We start from the raw sequence: 16505 nt of genomic DNA, 5'->3' as shown, positions 1-16505 counted from the left end.
TTTTCTCTCTTCCACTACACCAAAGAAATCACCATGGTTGGATTCTATAGATTTAACAGAACAGTGGCTAGGGTTAGGTTCTTCAGCTTTTGAGAACTGAATGGTAAGACTCCAGTTTCACTTGAATGCTGAGTTTTGAGTCTAACATTAAGTAACTGGTGCTGCTATTTGTTGTAATGGTTTCTGTTTTCTGTGTAGGATGTCATTTCCTGCTTAAATGGTTGTGGCTAATGTGCTAAAAGGCTAAATGAGAGCTAACGTGAAGCTAATATAGGAGTTTTTGTTCAAAACTCAAACGCTGGTGTCCAGATAACATTCCTCATGTGGTCTTCCACACTGTTTTATGAATATCTAACATCTCTCCTTTTGTTTTTTTGGCTACGGGAATGTGAAATATTGAACACCCCACTCTAAACATTTGGAGTATAGGCTGTAAGAGTCGAAGGTCCTGTAAGCACACCACTTCAGCAAACTAGCACTTGCTGAAAGCTTGTCAAACCTCCCGTGCATGGTCATGGTTGCTAATGCAGGATTGGAGGGAAACGTCAATTGCAGAGATCCTGCAAGTTACCAATCAGAGTGAACTGGGCTTTACTACAAGTAACACTGGACTTCAATGCATGTAAACAACAAACTGAAGCTCACAGTGTGATTTACACATTGCTGTTGTCCATTCCAGGTCTCAGAGTAGCTTTTCTCAAACTCTGCCAGAATCTGGGGATCTGGGTGTTGTCATCAGGCCACTCCAGGTATGTTTTAGAGTTCATGACTTTCCGGAGCTTACAGAACTTTTTGGGGATGCTGTCTTTGTCAATGGGCTCTAACAGAATCAGCACAACCGAGTCATCGTTATGATTAAATAGTCTGAAATGAGTGTAATCCAGCTCGTACTTGCACCACTCGCTCCTGACAAAATGCTGAGAGAGGACAAACAGAGTTCTGTGACTCCTCTCTATGGCGTCCATGATGTTGTCCACAATCCAGCCTCCGGGTAAGAAGTCTCTCTTGTGAAGGCAGAGTTGGAGACGAGGCTCCACCTGCTCCAGCTCAGGGACCAGGTGTGCCTCCACCCAGCCAGAGTCCATTTCGCTGTACGACACAAAGGCGTCAAACTCAAGCTCTCCCTTCTTTAACTTGGGCTTCCTCTTAGCTCTCAGCCAGGTCCAGGTCATCTTTAGATACCACAAAACATTGAATTTATGACACAAACCTACAATGAGCAAAATCACTCCAAGGATGAACAAGCAGAGTAAAGAAAAAGCCAAGGCTGTGTGACACTCGAACACAGACAAGCTCACATCTCCTACGCTTGTCCCTCTTTCTCCATCAGGGGAGTCACAGATGTACAACTTGAACTCATCTCTGACTGAGACCTGATGATGGACCACTTCACTCTTCATGAACGCCACAAAGTCACATGAACAAATGTATGTGTTGGTACTAGCCTTTAAACTCGTCAGATTGCTGTAAGCATTTAGAATATTTCTACTAAATGTCTGCAGGTCGTTATTTTGAATGGAGAGCATTGCAAGACCAGGGTAGAAACCACCATCTGGTAAACTTCTTAGCTTGTTTCCAGAGATGTACAACTCTTTAAGAAACGACAGACTGATGTTGAAAATAATCAAAGCATTGTCTGATAGATCGAGAATGCGTAAACTCTGTGGCAAACATGCTGTCACTTTTGTTAAAAGAGAGGAAGAAAGGTTCAAAACCTGAAGACTGGGTGGCCAGTAACAAGTCTCAGGCATGCTGTGAAACGCATTTCCACTCATATCGAGATGCTCAAGCTTATCCAATCTTGTGAAGATCCTGCTGTTGATCACTCGCAAGCTATTCCTGCTGATATTGAAGGTTCGCAGATTCCGTAAAACTCCCTTTCCATCACATAATAATTTGCTAAGAGCCAGATCAGGTATATAATTTTCACTGAGGTCCAAATACTCCAGATGTGAGAAAAGGACTGAAGATATACAAGGTATGGCAAACAATTGGCAGTTGACCACTGTTAGCCTGCGAATGACCATCAGCACAGGTGCCAAGAATGTTAGGACTGGGAAATTCCAATAATCAGGGACATCAACATTTTTGAGAACAACCTCCTCCAAGTGGTCGAATTTAAGGTCATCCTTGATCTGCCCATGAGTCAAGAAGAATTTCAGATCTTCAAAAGAAATTGTAGTTATATTGGAGCCTGACAGTTGATTAATAAGGACCAAAAAAGCTTCAGCTGTCATATTCCCATTCTTAAAAATAAGACTTCTTGTTCCACCGTCTGCGACCACATCAAACGGGAACATTTGATTGGAATCGCTGAACCTGGTGTTGCTGAATGTCAGGGTTGTGTTTGCATGAACAACATCAGTTAAAATGTTTCTTACAAGCTTTGCATTCATCTGAAATGGACCATCTAGACTGAGTGTAACACGCTCGATTGGCCCAGTTTGACTTAAACTTCCTCCTGCGTAGCCTTTTAGATTCACACCATCAATGATAATTTCTTCAAGATGACTGAGGCCAGAAAAGTCCACCGTTCTCACATCTAGAAAGTTGGGTCCTCCAAAATAAAGGATCCTCAATCTCTTCAGTGGCTGGAAAAGACCACCTTGACCCAGTGTTTTATATGTATTGCCCAAAAGGTTCAAATGCTGAAGAGAATACAGCTTCTCAAACCATCCAGCAGACAACGTCTCCAGTCTGTTGAAGGACAAGTCCAGTTTCTCTAAATTAGTCAGTTCTGCAAATGCTTGCTCCTGGATTGTGTTGATTTGGTTGTTGTTCATGAGCAAAGATATTAAACTGGCATGTGCATCAAAGTCGTTCTTCCCTATGGTTGTCAGCATGTTGAATGACAGGTCGAGTTCAGTGATGAGCTTTAGAGGGGTTACAGGGACTTTTTCAAGGTTTTGTTTTGAGCACTTGCAGGATGTTTGGTCACATGTGTAACACTGCGGTCTGGAGAGAGAGAGGCTTCCATGCATCAGCAGGAAAAACATGAGACAGGTGTGGAGTGTCATCTTGAGTCCCTAGGAAAGAAAAACAAGGCAAGATCATTTGAGCACTGTTCTTACAGAAAGAAATTCAAAATGCTCAGAACACATCATTTATAACATGAAGAGTATTTATAGACACATCTAACCTTAGAAAGCTGATGGATTTATCTTGCAAAGCTCCAATCTGAGCCAATCATGCTCGGCCTGAGAACAGACCTGACCAATCAGCATCTTTCAAGAGAATGAGGCTGTAGCTATAGGAGGGGTTTAGTCGCACTTAAAGCTGATGGCAATAGCAGGTGCTGGTGTAGCAATTAGCTTGGATGTGGCTATAGTGTAGCAGCAGTTTCATCAGACCTGAATAATAGGGATGGGGATCATTACTTTTTATTGGTATTGATACCCTTCTTGATACTGCTTATTGATCCAAGTCCTTATTGATACCACTATGGATACTTTTTTATAGTTTGGTGGAAAAACAAAATGTGGACAAATATTTGCACTAGTAGCAGTGTTTGAGTTAAAAATCTATGATTCAGTCCGTCACATTGATTTTATGTCCCTAATATTAACACATTCTTCATATTTACAACTGTATTTATTAAGATTTCTCGTCAAAAACTAAATGCCCCCATATTTATCTGGCATTTGAACACATCATAACATATAGAATACAGTCGTCTAATTTACTGAGGTTACCTGAACACATCATATTTTCCTTCTTCAGCTTGAAAAATTTACTAATTAACTTCAATTTTGACAACTCCACCGCGGATTTCTACACTGGATTATTAACAAACAGGACTTGCTCAAAGTTTTGGAGCACTTTTCAGCATTTATCTGAGAAGCTGAGGAAGAAAACTGTCCTGAAGCAGCTGAAGTGAGGGATATGAGAGCATGTAACTCCCAGCGCAGGCAGATATGAGTGCATGCGTCTCACAGGCAGCATCTTTTTTTCTCAAGCCGACAGTTGAAGGTACATTCTGGTTTGATGTGATGCACAAAAATTTATAGTTTATGTTCCCCTTGAAAGAACTGATGTATGTTTTTACACCAGTCTTATCTTAAAATGACGTTACGTCACAGAGCCTGTGAGACTCGATAGCAGTATCGATAAGCTAAAACGTTATTGATTCCGGGTATTTCCCGGGTTTCAATCCCCATTACAACTGAACAACAGTTTTTTTACTACAAGAAGAGCAAAGAAAAACACTGAAAGCTTTTCTTTCCAAAAAGTGTTTTTGCACTACCTCCGACTTGCTGGAGCATTTATCTCAGCTGTAGCATCAGCCACAGTTTAATCAGAACCAAGCAACTTAAATGAAATGTCTTCCCAATGATTTAAGCTCACAGTTTGCTCTGTGTTGCCACAGTTCTTATCTGCTTTGGGAAATTCCAACAGCTGTAGAGGTGAAACCCACTCAGTCTTTACTAGGGGTGGGAATTGATAAGATTTTATCAATATCAATGCCGTTATCAATTCTTCTTATCAATTCGATTCTTTATCAATTCCCTTATCGATTCCTACCTGTGAATTTTCTTTTTGGATGGCTAAAAATGTTAAACATCAAGTGTTTGGGAGGAGAACATGCTAAAATAGACAAAAAAAATCTCTGGATCTTTAATCTTTGAACTTGAATTAGAATATAGTACTACTGCTCATTTTCTTTAAAAGACAAATCCTTAAAATAAATATAAAACTAGACTCTAGATCTTAGCTTTCCATAGGTATCAAAATAAATTGAACTCTTGTGCAAAATTAACAATTATTGGGCTAAAAGATGCATGTCATGCATTAGGCCAGGGCAATATGGCCTAAAAATCATATAATTGTATTTTTCTTGCCTTTGACGATACATTATTATGTCACGGTATACTAAATTACAAAGAGATAATGCTTTTTAATCCAAATTCAAGCGTTATTAACCCCCTTCTCCCCTTAAAACAAACCTCTGATGGCATACTCAATTTATGTCCAAGTATAGGAACACAGAAAACATGTTGTACTTTTTGAAGTCTCTCCAGGTTTACTTCTGTCTAACTGCTCTCCAAGTTTCATATTTCATCTCTATCCTGATGAGGTGTGTTAAGCTGCTAATGACTTGAACACGTTTCCTAGTGAAGGCGTTCACAATAAATGTGTATCAGAAAAATAACAGCCGCAGACTTTTATTTTGAAGAGCTTGACAGAAGTATTGTGTTTAGCTTTGAGTTAGCTTAGCTTTGGCTGCCGTTCGGAGAATATGGCTAGTTTACAGAAGCTTTTCTGGCCTCATTTAACATCGCAGCCTGGGTCTTTGACTCACTGTGGACTTAGAAAATACAGTCATAAGTTAAAATAGACTTAAATGGTTGTTTATGCCATTTTAAGAGGAAGCGCTGCAGCGCTGGCCTCTGCGACCAGCCAAAGCAGCACTTAGCTTGTGTGCTTTGGCACACAGGCTAAGTGCCTGCACTAGCCCCATGCAGGCTGACAGAGACGGCACACTGACTTAGTTGCGGAACAGCCGTCAGACTTTGAGAGGAAAAAACACGTGTTTTGCCTGCTAACTCACACTGAGGTAGATACGATGATGTCATTAACAAGAGTTATTGCGATTGGTCGGCAGAGTCCAAATCTCTACCGTAGGCCAAATTTATATCATTTATACCGTCTACTGCATATACCGCGCACCACTATCATGCATTAGACATCACTGTTTGACAGACGTTTCTCATTGCCCTGAGTGTGTCATTTTTGGAGAAATGAAGCCACACTTTTGACCACTTTAGTCTGTTTTTGTGACAGTTCAATAGAAATAGGTGGTAATATGGTAATACGGTATCCTGGGGTACTAAAAACAGCCACGCTGTTGCTTTTACCATCATGAAGATGGTGCTGTGGGATTACATTAATAATAAAGAATTTATGTGTTTTTCCACCCACAGCACCACTGCCTGTGTGTGATGACGCTTTAAAAGTGATGACTGAACTCCTGTTAATGATGTCGGGACAGGATGAACACTCGCACATTTACCGGTGCACAGATACTTGCGCGCCATGGCGCAATCACGGTGCGGGGAGTGTTCTGGCACCGTGGTAAGGTCTTCTCTAAAGTCAAACTGTTAGACGTGCACCGCTGGCTCCTATGTGATCTAAGACAACGTGAGTTTAAAAACACTCTCATTCTTCTTACTGGCAAAACGTCAGTGTTGATATATTACGCATACCCACAGGTGCTGCGTCCTGCTGCAGCCATGCCAGGTACAATAGAAACCACTCAGGGTTTTTAAAAATGTTTAAACTTATCTTTACCTGTTTAATGTGAAATATAGATGAGAGTATTCACTGCTTTATGCGCTAAAGTATTCTGTAACTTTTTATAAGATCATCGTAAAATAAACACTCAACAGGACGGAGCTCATCATTGAAGCACAACGCAGACATAAATAATATTGAAGTCCAATCTTTTTCTGTTAAAAATCCCACGGAACATTACTTTACATGACCAGATTCTATGATAGCCTATTAGATTTGGATTAACCTGTCTCTTCTTCTGGGAGGAGAGGAGGGGAGAGAGGAAAAAGAGCGCACGTCTGTCATTGAAAGAGAAAGAAAGAGAAATTTCATTTGATCCCCTGCCATGATTTAACCTGTTTTACTTGTATAATTCACTTCTCCCACTCCTATAAACATCTCCTTATGAATGTGTTTTATTCTAGACTCGAAGCATTTTGATAAAGGATTAGATGAAACCCTGCAGAGGCGCACGCTCCGCTCATTGTGCATATGCGTGCATGCCGACAGGTGCTTGTTTAATGTTTTTTTCAAACACCTTGCGGTGATACTGTATAGCCCGGTAAATGTTTATTTTCTCAGCTTCTCTGTTCAGCTGACTGTCACATGCGAGGTCTGTATTTTATGGCATGCGGAGGTGAGGCATCGATAAGGGAATCATTAAGAAAAAGTGTAAATGATGTTGATGATCGAGCCAATCGGAACTGGTTCTTGGTTCCCACCCCTAGTCTTTACACTTAAACACTTCACCAGTTATAATTGAAATGTGCCTAACCTAACTTGATTTTTGATTTATCCTAATTTGCTTACATTTTCATTGATCAGTCTTACTGTTATTGGTTTTGGTGTTTTCTACGAAAGCATATAGCTTTCACATGAATTGTAGTTTAGATCTAAAAATTAAGTTCAAAAAATACACAAAGTCTGAGAATGAAGAAAGTTAAAGCAAACATCCTTTGAAGCGTGCCCTAAAGTTTAAGAAATGGAGATTAAAAAAAAGACTTCAACTGATGTAGGTGTATTTGTCCTGACTGAAACTTCACAAACATTTTTGTATGTACGGCAAATATTTACAGGATATATTGATTGTTCATATTGGGAGAAATTGTTTCAGGAAAAACCAATACAGCATAGTTTCATGATATTTTGTCTGGTGATATATTGTATCGTCTCGTCCACCAAGTATTCCTTTTTTTTTTTTTCAAATTAATTGCTTACATTAACTGAAGTATATGATAATGGAAAAATAAAATCAATTGTTTGGACAATTGTTTGTTCAGTGAAGTTGTTAAAGGTGACAGTCATAGAGCAGGAGAAAGTTAGTACAGCAAACATGCCAGCACCAGGGGAAGGACACTAGGAATGCAAGCAGATCACAAATGAGATGGACATGACACATGAGGTCTGCAAGAAGTGCTACATGAAAATAAAATACTGTGAAAATACAACAAACATGAGGGCTAGATTAATGGTAAGTCAGCTAAACAGTTGAAAAAATGGTAAAGATCGCAATACATCTCAAAATACTGTATTGCAATACTCACTGTATTGGAAAATACTCAAAATCGCAATAAAATGGAGTTGTGACCCAAGAATCGTGATAATATCTATCTATCTATCTATCTATCTATCTATCTATCTATCTATCTATCTATCAGCTATCTATGCACAGCAATAAGACAAGAAAAGAACTATATTACAATAAAAAAATAAAGATTTGAAAAACATACCTTATTGAATCCTGTGTCTTCTAGGTAAACTCTTGTGTCCGTCTGTAGCAGCCACAACACGGCAAAAGACGTACGAGGTTGTTCATATATATATATATACTGTAAACTTCCCGGCCATTTGAATTACTTCCTTTGTTGAGGGATTAATGAGCATTCAGAAGTAGATTGCTAGAAATAAAAATGAGAAGAGGAGCTTTGGTAGTACCTGGAACAGTAGATCTGTGATTATTTTGTTTGTTCTTCAGTTTAGTTCAGTTTTGTGAATGCAAATGGAACCAAAATCAGGAAGTTTTTTTCACCTGTTCTATCAGCAGAAGAACTGAGTTGCTATTTTAAAGTTCCTATGCTAAGAAATGTAGGTTTGAATGAACAATATATTTGTGCTTTGATTCTGACAGATTCAAATTTCAATGTGGGATTGTTATTGGAGTTTAACTACATGAGCAGAGGAAGAAAGAATAAATTGACTAGATCAGATGTCGGCAGTGTTTCTGTAGACAGGTGTTTAAAGACTCAAAACCTGTTTTTAGATTTTGAGTTTTATAAAGTTGACATTGCTAGTATTATAAAAGTAACTGCTCTTCTATTGTTCAAGCAGTCAGACAACTTAGCTTTTTTGTGATTCAAGTTTTGATGATTAAATTATAAGATTTTTGTTCCCTAATAAAAAGTAGAGAAAAGAGACTGTTCACTGAGATGGTCAGGAAAAGAAGAAATAAAATGTTGTGTTTCAAAGGTGATGATACAGTAAGTTTTTGCACAGAGTTAAAAGTCAATCTACCATGGATATTCCTCATCTCATTATTGTCTAAAGATACCAATGCAGTGTGGCCTGAATGTTAAAGGAAAAACTAAACATATAAATGAAACTGTCTGTGCAAAAAAGGAGAAATCCAAATATAATAAAAAATAACATTTTATGGCTCCACACACTCTTTCACTTCTGCTCGGAAATTTAAAGCAGATCAATAAAATTTAAATAGTGCATAATTTGCTGTTAAAGCAACATGAGTCTCAGTGGAGAAGTCACTAGTGTCTAATATGTGTGCATGTGTTTGTGTCAGTTCTGCTATTCACAATAAAATTGTGCAAAAAATGCACTCATTGAGAAATACATGCATGATATTTTGCTTGAGGAGACAAACATGGATAGTTTTATTTATTTTATCAAATTTGAACAAAACAGCAAGAGTTTTCTGTTTAGCTCCTAGCTATTACTCCTGATCATTTCATGGTGTATGTAAAAAAAGTGTAAACTAAGATGTCTTTATATATGATTTTATGGTGATCTCTACACCCCAAAAACTCGAAAATGGCAAAGACAAACAGAGTGTTGTTTTTGCCTTAGGTTGTTAAGTAATCTCTTTGTTTAAACTTTCATTCAGGGAAAGATTTCTGACTAGAGTTCAAGAATTGATGCTACAAGTTTGGAAGTGAAGTTATTACAGAAGTAACTCGTCAGTTGAGCACGTCTGTCGTGTTGTGTTAAGTCATGTTAAAAAAATCCACAAAAGACAGCTGCTGACTGAAAATCAAACCAAAACAGTACCTCACAAAAAATTTGTGAGGTACTGTGATTTTTTTTTTTTTTTCTGCAGGGTCAATCGCTACAGACCTCCAAACTTCATGGGGCCTTCAGATTAACTCAAGAACATTGTGTAGAGAGCTTCATGGAATGGGTTTCCATGGGTGAGCAGCTGCATCTAAGCCATACATCACCAAGTGCAATGCAAAGCACCTGATGCAGTGGTGTAAAGCACGCCACCAATGGACTCTAGAGAAGTGACAAATCGTGCTTCTCCATCTTGCAATCTGATGAACTTAAGTTTATATGCATGGCAAGGCAGGTGAGCGAATACTTTTGGCAATGTGGTGTATCTCAATAGAACCGACTGGTCAAGGAGTTCTGCACATGCTCCACAGTCTCCACACCAGGTTTGACCGGGACAAAAACAGTATCAATGCTAAGCGTTGCAGAAGTGGCGCTGATGCCTGCCTTCTGATATAATAATAAGCTGGAGGAAAAGTGTGCATTTCATTTTTAACTGATGTAAAGCATATAGTACATAAAAAGTGGACTGAGATGTACATTTTTCCATGTTTTTAGCATTTGACATAAACCATAAGCTGCTTACTAACCTGCTGGCAATCCAACCCATCAATAATTACAAAAAAATAAATGCTTAGACATGTTTGGAGGTAACAGAAAACCTTTTAATACTGACAATATATGATATTCTGGTAATGTTAATCAACTACAGAGTTATGAAACTATGAACTAAAGAAAAATGATTATTAACAGTAGCATACAGTAATACTGTTATTTCTATTCACAAACATTAGCAAACTAGATTTACATCAGCTGTAATGTGACATTAGTGCTGGTCTAATCAGGCAGCTTGGAATGTTTATTTCACATCATTACCTTGTTTTGCAGAACAAACACTTTGTGAAAGTGTCCTGGAAGGACAGCTAGCATTAGCTTTACACCACTAGCATCGGATACTGGTAATATACTGAAAGATGTTGGCCTATAAAACAAACTCGTAGAATAAAAACCTGAGAAGCAAATCCAAAAGTTTAAGCTCACAGTGTGATTTACACATTGCTGTTTCCCATTTCAGGTCTCAGAGTAGCTTTTCTCAAGCTCTGCCAGAATCTGGGGATCTGGGTGTCGTCATCAGGCCACTCCAGGTATGTTTTAGAGTTCATGACTTTCCGGAGCTTACAGAACTTTTTGGGGATGCTGTCTTTGTCAATGGGCTCCAACAGAATCAGCACAACCGAGTCATCATTATGATCGAACATTCTGAAATGAGTGTAATCCAGCTCGTACTTGCACCACTCGCTCCTGACAAAATGCTGAGAGAGGACAAACAGAGTTCTGTGACTCCTCTCTATGGCGTCCATGATGTTGTCCAGGATCCAGCCTCCAGGTAAGAAGTCTCTCTTGTGAAGGCAGAGCCGGAGACGAGGCTCCACCTGCTCCAGCTCAGGGACCAGGTGTGCCTCCACCCAGCTAGAGTCCATTTCGCTGTATGACACAAAGGCGTCAAACTCAAGCTCTCCCTTCTTTAACTTGGGCTTCCTCTTAGCTCTCAGCCAGGTCCAGGTCATCTTTAGATACCACAAAACATTGAATTTGTGACACAAACCTACAATGAGCAAAATCACTCCAAGGATGAACAAGCAGAGTAAAGAAAAAGCCAAGGCTGTGTGACACTCGAACACAGACAAGCTCACATCTCCTACGCTTCTCCCTCTTTCTCCATCAGGGGAGTCGCATATGTAAGACCTGAACTCATCTCTTAATGAGACCTGATGATGGACCACTTCACTCTTCATGAACACCACAAAGTCACATGAACAAATGTATGTGCTGGTACTTGCCTTTAAACTTGTCAGATTGCTGAAAGCATTTAGAATATTTCTGCTAAATTTCTGCAGGTCGTTATTTTGAATGGAGAGCATTGCGAGACCAGGGTAGAAACCACCATCTGGTAAACTTCTTAGCTTGTTTCCAGAGATGTACAACTCTTTAAGAAACGACAGACTGATGTTGAAAATAATTAAAGCATTGTCTGATAGATCAAGAATGTGTAAACTCTGTGGCAAACATGCTGTCACTTTTGTTAAATGAGAGGAAGAAAGGTTCAAAACCTGAAGACTGGGTGGCCAGTAACAAGTCTCAGGCATATTATGAAATCCATTTCCACTCATATCGAGACGTTCAAGCTTGTCCAATCTGGTGAAGATCCTGCTGTTGATCACCAGCATGCGATTCCAACTGATATTGATGGTTTGCAGACTCCGTAGAACACCTTTACACATAAATTCACTAAGAGTCCGATCAGTTAAAAAGTTTTCACTGAAGTCCAAATACTCCAGATGTGTGAAAAAGACCGAAGTTATACAAGGTATAAAATACAATTTGGAGTTGACGACTGACAACCTGCGAATCACCCTCAGCACAGATGCCAGGAATGTTAGAACCGGGAATTTCCAGAAATCAGGGACATCAACACTTTTAAAAACAACCTCCTCCAAGTGGTCAAATTTGAGGTCATCCTTGATCTGCCCATGAGTCAAGAAGAATTTTAGATCTTGAAAAGAAACTGTAGTTATATTGGAGCCTGACAGTTGATTAATAAGAACCAAAAAAGCTTCAGCTGTCATATTCCCATTCTTAAAAATAAGACTTCTTGTTCCACCGTCTGCGACCACATCAAACGGGAATATTTGATTGGAATCGCTGAACCTGGTGTTGCTGAATGTCAGGGTTGTGTTTGCATGAACAACATCAGTTAAAATGTTTCTTACAAGCTTTGGATTCATCTGAAATGGACCATCTAGACTGAGTGTAACACGCTCGATTGGCCTAGTTTGACTTAAACTTCCTCCTGCGTAGCCTTTCAGATTCATACCATCAATAATAATTTCTTCAAGATGACTGAGACCAGAAAAGTCCTCTGTTCTAATATGAAAAAAGTTTGGTCCTCCAAAATAAAGGATCCTCAATCTCTTCAGTGGCTGGAAAAGACCACCTTGACCCAGTGTTTTATATGTATTGCCCAAAAGGTTCAAATGCTGAAGAGAAAACAGCTTCTCAAACCATCCAGCAGACAACGTCTCCAGTCTGTTGAAGGACAAGTCCAGTTTCTCTAAATTAGTCAGCTCTGCAAATGCTTGCTCCTCAATCGTGTTGATTTGGTTGTTGTTCATGAGCAAAGATATTAAACTGGCATGTGCATCAAAGTCGTTCTTCCCTATGGTTGTCAGCATGTTGAATGACAGGTCGAGTTCAGTGACGAGCTTTAGAGGGGTTACAGGGACTTTTTCAAGGTTTTGTCTTGAGCACTTGCAGGATGTTTGGTCACATGTGTAACACTGCGGTCTGGAGAGAGAGAGGCTTCCATGCGTCAGCAGGAAAAACATGAGACAGGTGTGGAGTGTCATCTTGAGTCCCTAGGAAAGAAAAACAAAGCAAGATCATTTGAGCACTGTTCTTACAGAAAGAAATTCAAAATGCTCAGAACAAATCATTTATAACATGAAGAGTATTTATAGACACATCTAACCTTAGAAAGCTGATGGATTTATCTTGCAAAGCTCCAATCTGAACCAATCATGCTCGGCCTGAGAACAGACCTGACCAATCAGCATCTTTCAAGAGAATGAGGCTATAGCTATAGGAGGGGTTTAGTCGCACTTAAAGCTGATGACAATAGCAGGTGCTGGTGTAGTAATTAGCTTGGATGTGGCTATAGTGTAGCAGCAGTTTCATCAGACCTGAACAACATTTTCATTACAAATAAAAGCAAAGAAAAACACTGAAAGCTTTTCTTTCCAAAAAGTTTTTTTGCGCTACCTCCGACTTGCTATGGCATAAGTTTGCAGTAATTACGGGTGGAGTTTAGTTGTACTGTAAGCCAGTATATAATGGCTGCTGATGGAGCATTTATCTCAGCTGTAGCATCAGCCACGGTTTTATCAGAACTAAGCAGCCTTAATGAAATGTCTTCCCAATGCTTTAAGCTCACAGTTTGATCTGTGTTACCACAGGCTTTGTCTGCTTTGGAAAACTCCAACAGCTGTAGTGGTGAAACCCACTCAGTCGTTACACTTAAACACTTCACCTGTTATAATTGAAATGCGTCTGTCCTAACTTGATTTGTGATTTATCCTAATTTGCTTACATTTATATCAATCAATCTTACTGTTATTGGTTTTGGTGTTTTCTACAGAAGTATATAGCTTTCACATGCAGCCTGGGGCAAATGTGGCTCTGCAGGCAGTCGTCTCTCAACAAGCGATGCAATTGTAGTTTATATCTAAAACTTGAGTTCTTAAAAACACAAATTAAAGTTTGAGGATGAAGAAAGTTAAAGCAAATATCCTTTGAAACATGCCCTAAAGTTTAAGAAGTGAGGATAATAAAAGGACTTTAACTGATGTAGGGGTATTTGTCCTGGCTAAAACTTCACAAACATTTTTGTATGTACAGCAAATATTTACAGGCTTTTTTTCAAATTAATTGCTGATATGAACTGAAGTATATAATAATGGGAAAAAAAAATCACTTGTTTGTACAATTGTTTGTCCAGTGAGGTTGTTAGAGGTGACAGTCATAGAGCAGGAGAAAGTTAGTACAGCAAACATGCCAGCACCAGGGGAAGGACACTAGGAATGCAAGCAGATCACAAATGAGATGGACATGACACATGAGGTCTGCAAGAAGTGCTACATGAAAATAAAATACTGTGGAAATACAACAAACATGAGGGCTAGATTAATGCTAAATCAGCTAAACAGTTGAAAAAAATGGTAAAGATCGCAATATATAGTATTGCAATTCTCACTGTATTGCATAATGTTTAAAATCACAATAAAATCGAATTGTGACCCAAGTATCACGATAATATCACATCTATCAATCTATCTGTCTGTCTGTGTATGTATGTACGTATATATGTAATGTATGTATGAATGTATGTATGTATCCATCTGTCTATCAGCTATCTATGCACAACATTAAGGCAGGAAAAGAACTATATTACAATAAAAAAAAATAAATACTTGAAAAAAATACCTTATTGAATCCTGTGTCTTCCAGGTAAACTCTTGTGTCCTCTGTAGCAGCCACAACACGGTATAAGATGTATGAGGTTATTCAAATAAATTCTGGAAACTTCCCGGCCATTTGAATTACTTCCTTTGTTGAGGGATTAATGAGCATTCAGAAGTAGATTGCTAGAAATAAAAATGAGAAGAGGAGCTTTTGTAGTACCTGGAACAGTAGATCTGTGATTTTTTTTTTTTTCAGTTTAGTTCAGTTCTGTGAATGCAAATGGAACCAAAATCAGGAAGTTTTTTTTCACTTGTACTATCAGCAGAACAACTGAGTTTCTATTTTAAGTTCCCATGCTGAGAAATGTAGGTTTGAATGAGCAATACATTTGTGCTTTAATTTTGACTGATTCAAATTTCAATGTGGGATTGTTATTGGAGTTTAACTACATGGGCAGAGGAAGAAAGAATAAATTGACTAGATCAGATGTCGGCAGTGTTTCTGTGGACAGGTGTTTAAAGGCTCAAAACCTGTTTCTAGATTTTGAGTTTCATAAAGTTGACATTGCTAGCATTATAAAAGTAACTGCTTTTCTATTGTTCAAGCAGTCAGACAACTTAGCTTTTTTGTGATTCAAGTTTTGATGATTAAATTAAAAGATTTTTGTACCCTAAAAAAAGGATATATTTACATTTCTGTTTCAGCATTCATCAGCACTATTGGAGTAGTTACATGAAAAAGTAATTCATTACACATAACTGGTTACTCACAACTAAAACTAAGTGCTTACACTTCAAGTTAAATTACTTTTATATTACCTGAGATCTTTTGTGACTAAATTGCTAATAAAATAAAAAACTTTTACATATTCCCACATTACTGTAATATAATGTAATGGCACTATTTCATGCAGTAAAAAGTGCAAGGATATGTGAGTGATGGTACAAGCTGGGAAGAGAGGTTATTACAGTAGTAAATCTTCAGTTCAGGACGTCTGTCGTGTCGCGTTGAGAAAAGTCGTGTTAATAAAATCCACAAAAGACAGACGCTACCTGAAAATCAAACCAAAACAGTACCTCAGAGAAATATGAACAAGGCCACGGGAAGTAACATTTCCTCCACCACATATGCTGCCACAAGCCTAATTATCTCAGCATTTTTGGTTACCTGTTGCTGTTGTTGAATTCGAGCCTCAGCTTCTTGGTAGATGTCTAGATTCTCACTCCTGCCCTGGGGGTCTTTAGCTTCTAGCTTCGTGTTAGTCTGCTAACTTTGCAGGACTTCAGAGCAGTGGAGAGTTGTTTCTGGCTTGGGCACAGTTTACACCTCACCATCTCATTCTTATCATTTCCTGCAACAAATTTAAAGTAGTGTGCATATCTCTATGCATCTAAAGATTTGAACTGCCCCATTGTTTCCCTCTCCCCCCTCATGGGACTGGAGCTAATGTGTCAGTAACCTGAATCAGTGAGTGTAGCACCAGCATGTATCAAAGGGATTTGTTTTCTTCTCCGTTCAGGTAATGGTAAGATTTACAGAAACACCAGTAACGATATTATTATTTGACAGTAACAGTAATGTGATTACTAAGTTAGCAACAGTAAAGCGTTACGGAGGAATATAACGTGGTCTTGTTGTGAATCCTTGGTACAACTAAAACTGGACTTTGAAACCACTTGTAAACAAGCTAGTCTGACAGAAATCATTCCAAATGGAAAGTCTTAAAGTTGGACAAACATGCAAATGAGGTTGTACATCAGTTTTCTCTTGCATGCATCAACCTCAATACAACAGACTGGACAAGGTGTTCAGCACATTCTCCGCAGTCTCCACACCAGGTTTGACTGGAAAACAACCAGTATCAATGTAAAGCAGTAGTCACGTCATGGTCAATCACAGAGAATGCTTAGACATGCTTGCAGGTAAGAAAAAACCTT

General features: G+C 38.7%; 2 protein-coding genes across 2 annotated transcripts; both read right to left on the bottom strand.

The window, feature by feature from the left end:
- Nucleotides 1-653: 653 nt before the first annotated feature.
- On the bottom strand, nucleotides 654-3017 carry LOC121507777 (toll-like receptor 2). The gene is made up of 2 exons (XM_041784117.1): nucleotides 2408-3017; nucleotides 654-2164 (listed from the first exon to the last, which is right to left on the bottom strand). Exons 1-2 carry the CDS (start codon nucleotides 3015-3017, stop codon nucleotides 654-656), a joined length of 2121 nt encoding a protein of 706 aa, XP_041640051.1.
- A 7581-nt stretch (nucleotides 3018-10598) lies between these two features.
- On the bottom strand, nucleotides 10599-14693 carry LOC121507776 (toll-like receptor 2). The gene is made up of 3 exons (XM_041784116.1): nucleotides 14590-14693; nucleotides 12347-12965; nucleotides 10599-12103 (listed from the first exon to the last, which is right to left on the bottom strand). The coding sequence occupies exons 2-3, from the start codon at nucleotides 12954-12956 to the stop codon at nucleotides 10599-10601; spliced, it is 2115 nt and encodes a 704-aa protein (XP_041640050.1). The 5' UTR covers nucleotides 12957-12965; nucleotides 14590-14693.
- Nucleotides 14694-16505: the final 1812 nt, after the last annotated feature.

Source organism: Cheilinus undulatus, linkage group 4 (assembly GCF_018320785.1).
Source record: "Cheilinus undulatus linkage group 4, ASM1832078v1, whole genome shotgun sequence".
NCBI classification, from domain to species: Eukaryota; Metazoa; Chordata; class Actinopteri; order Labriformes; family Labridae; genus Cheilinus; species Cheilinus undulatus.
Note: the sequence above shows the minus strand (reverse complement) of the source record. Positions and strands in the feature narration are given on the sequence as shown.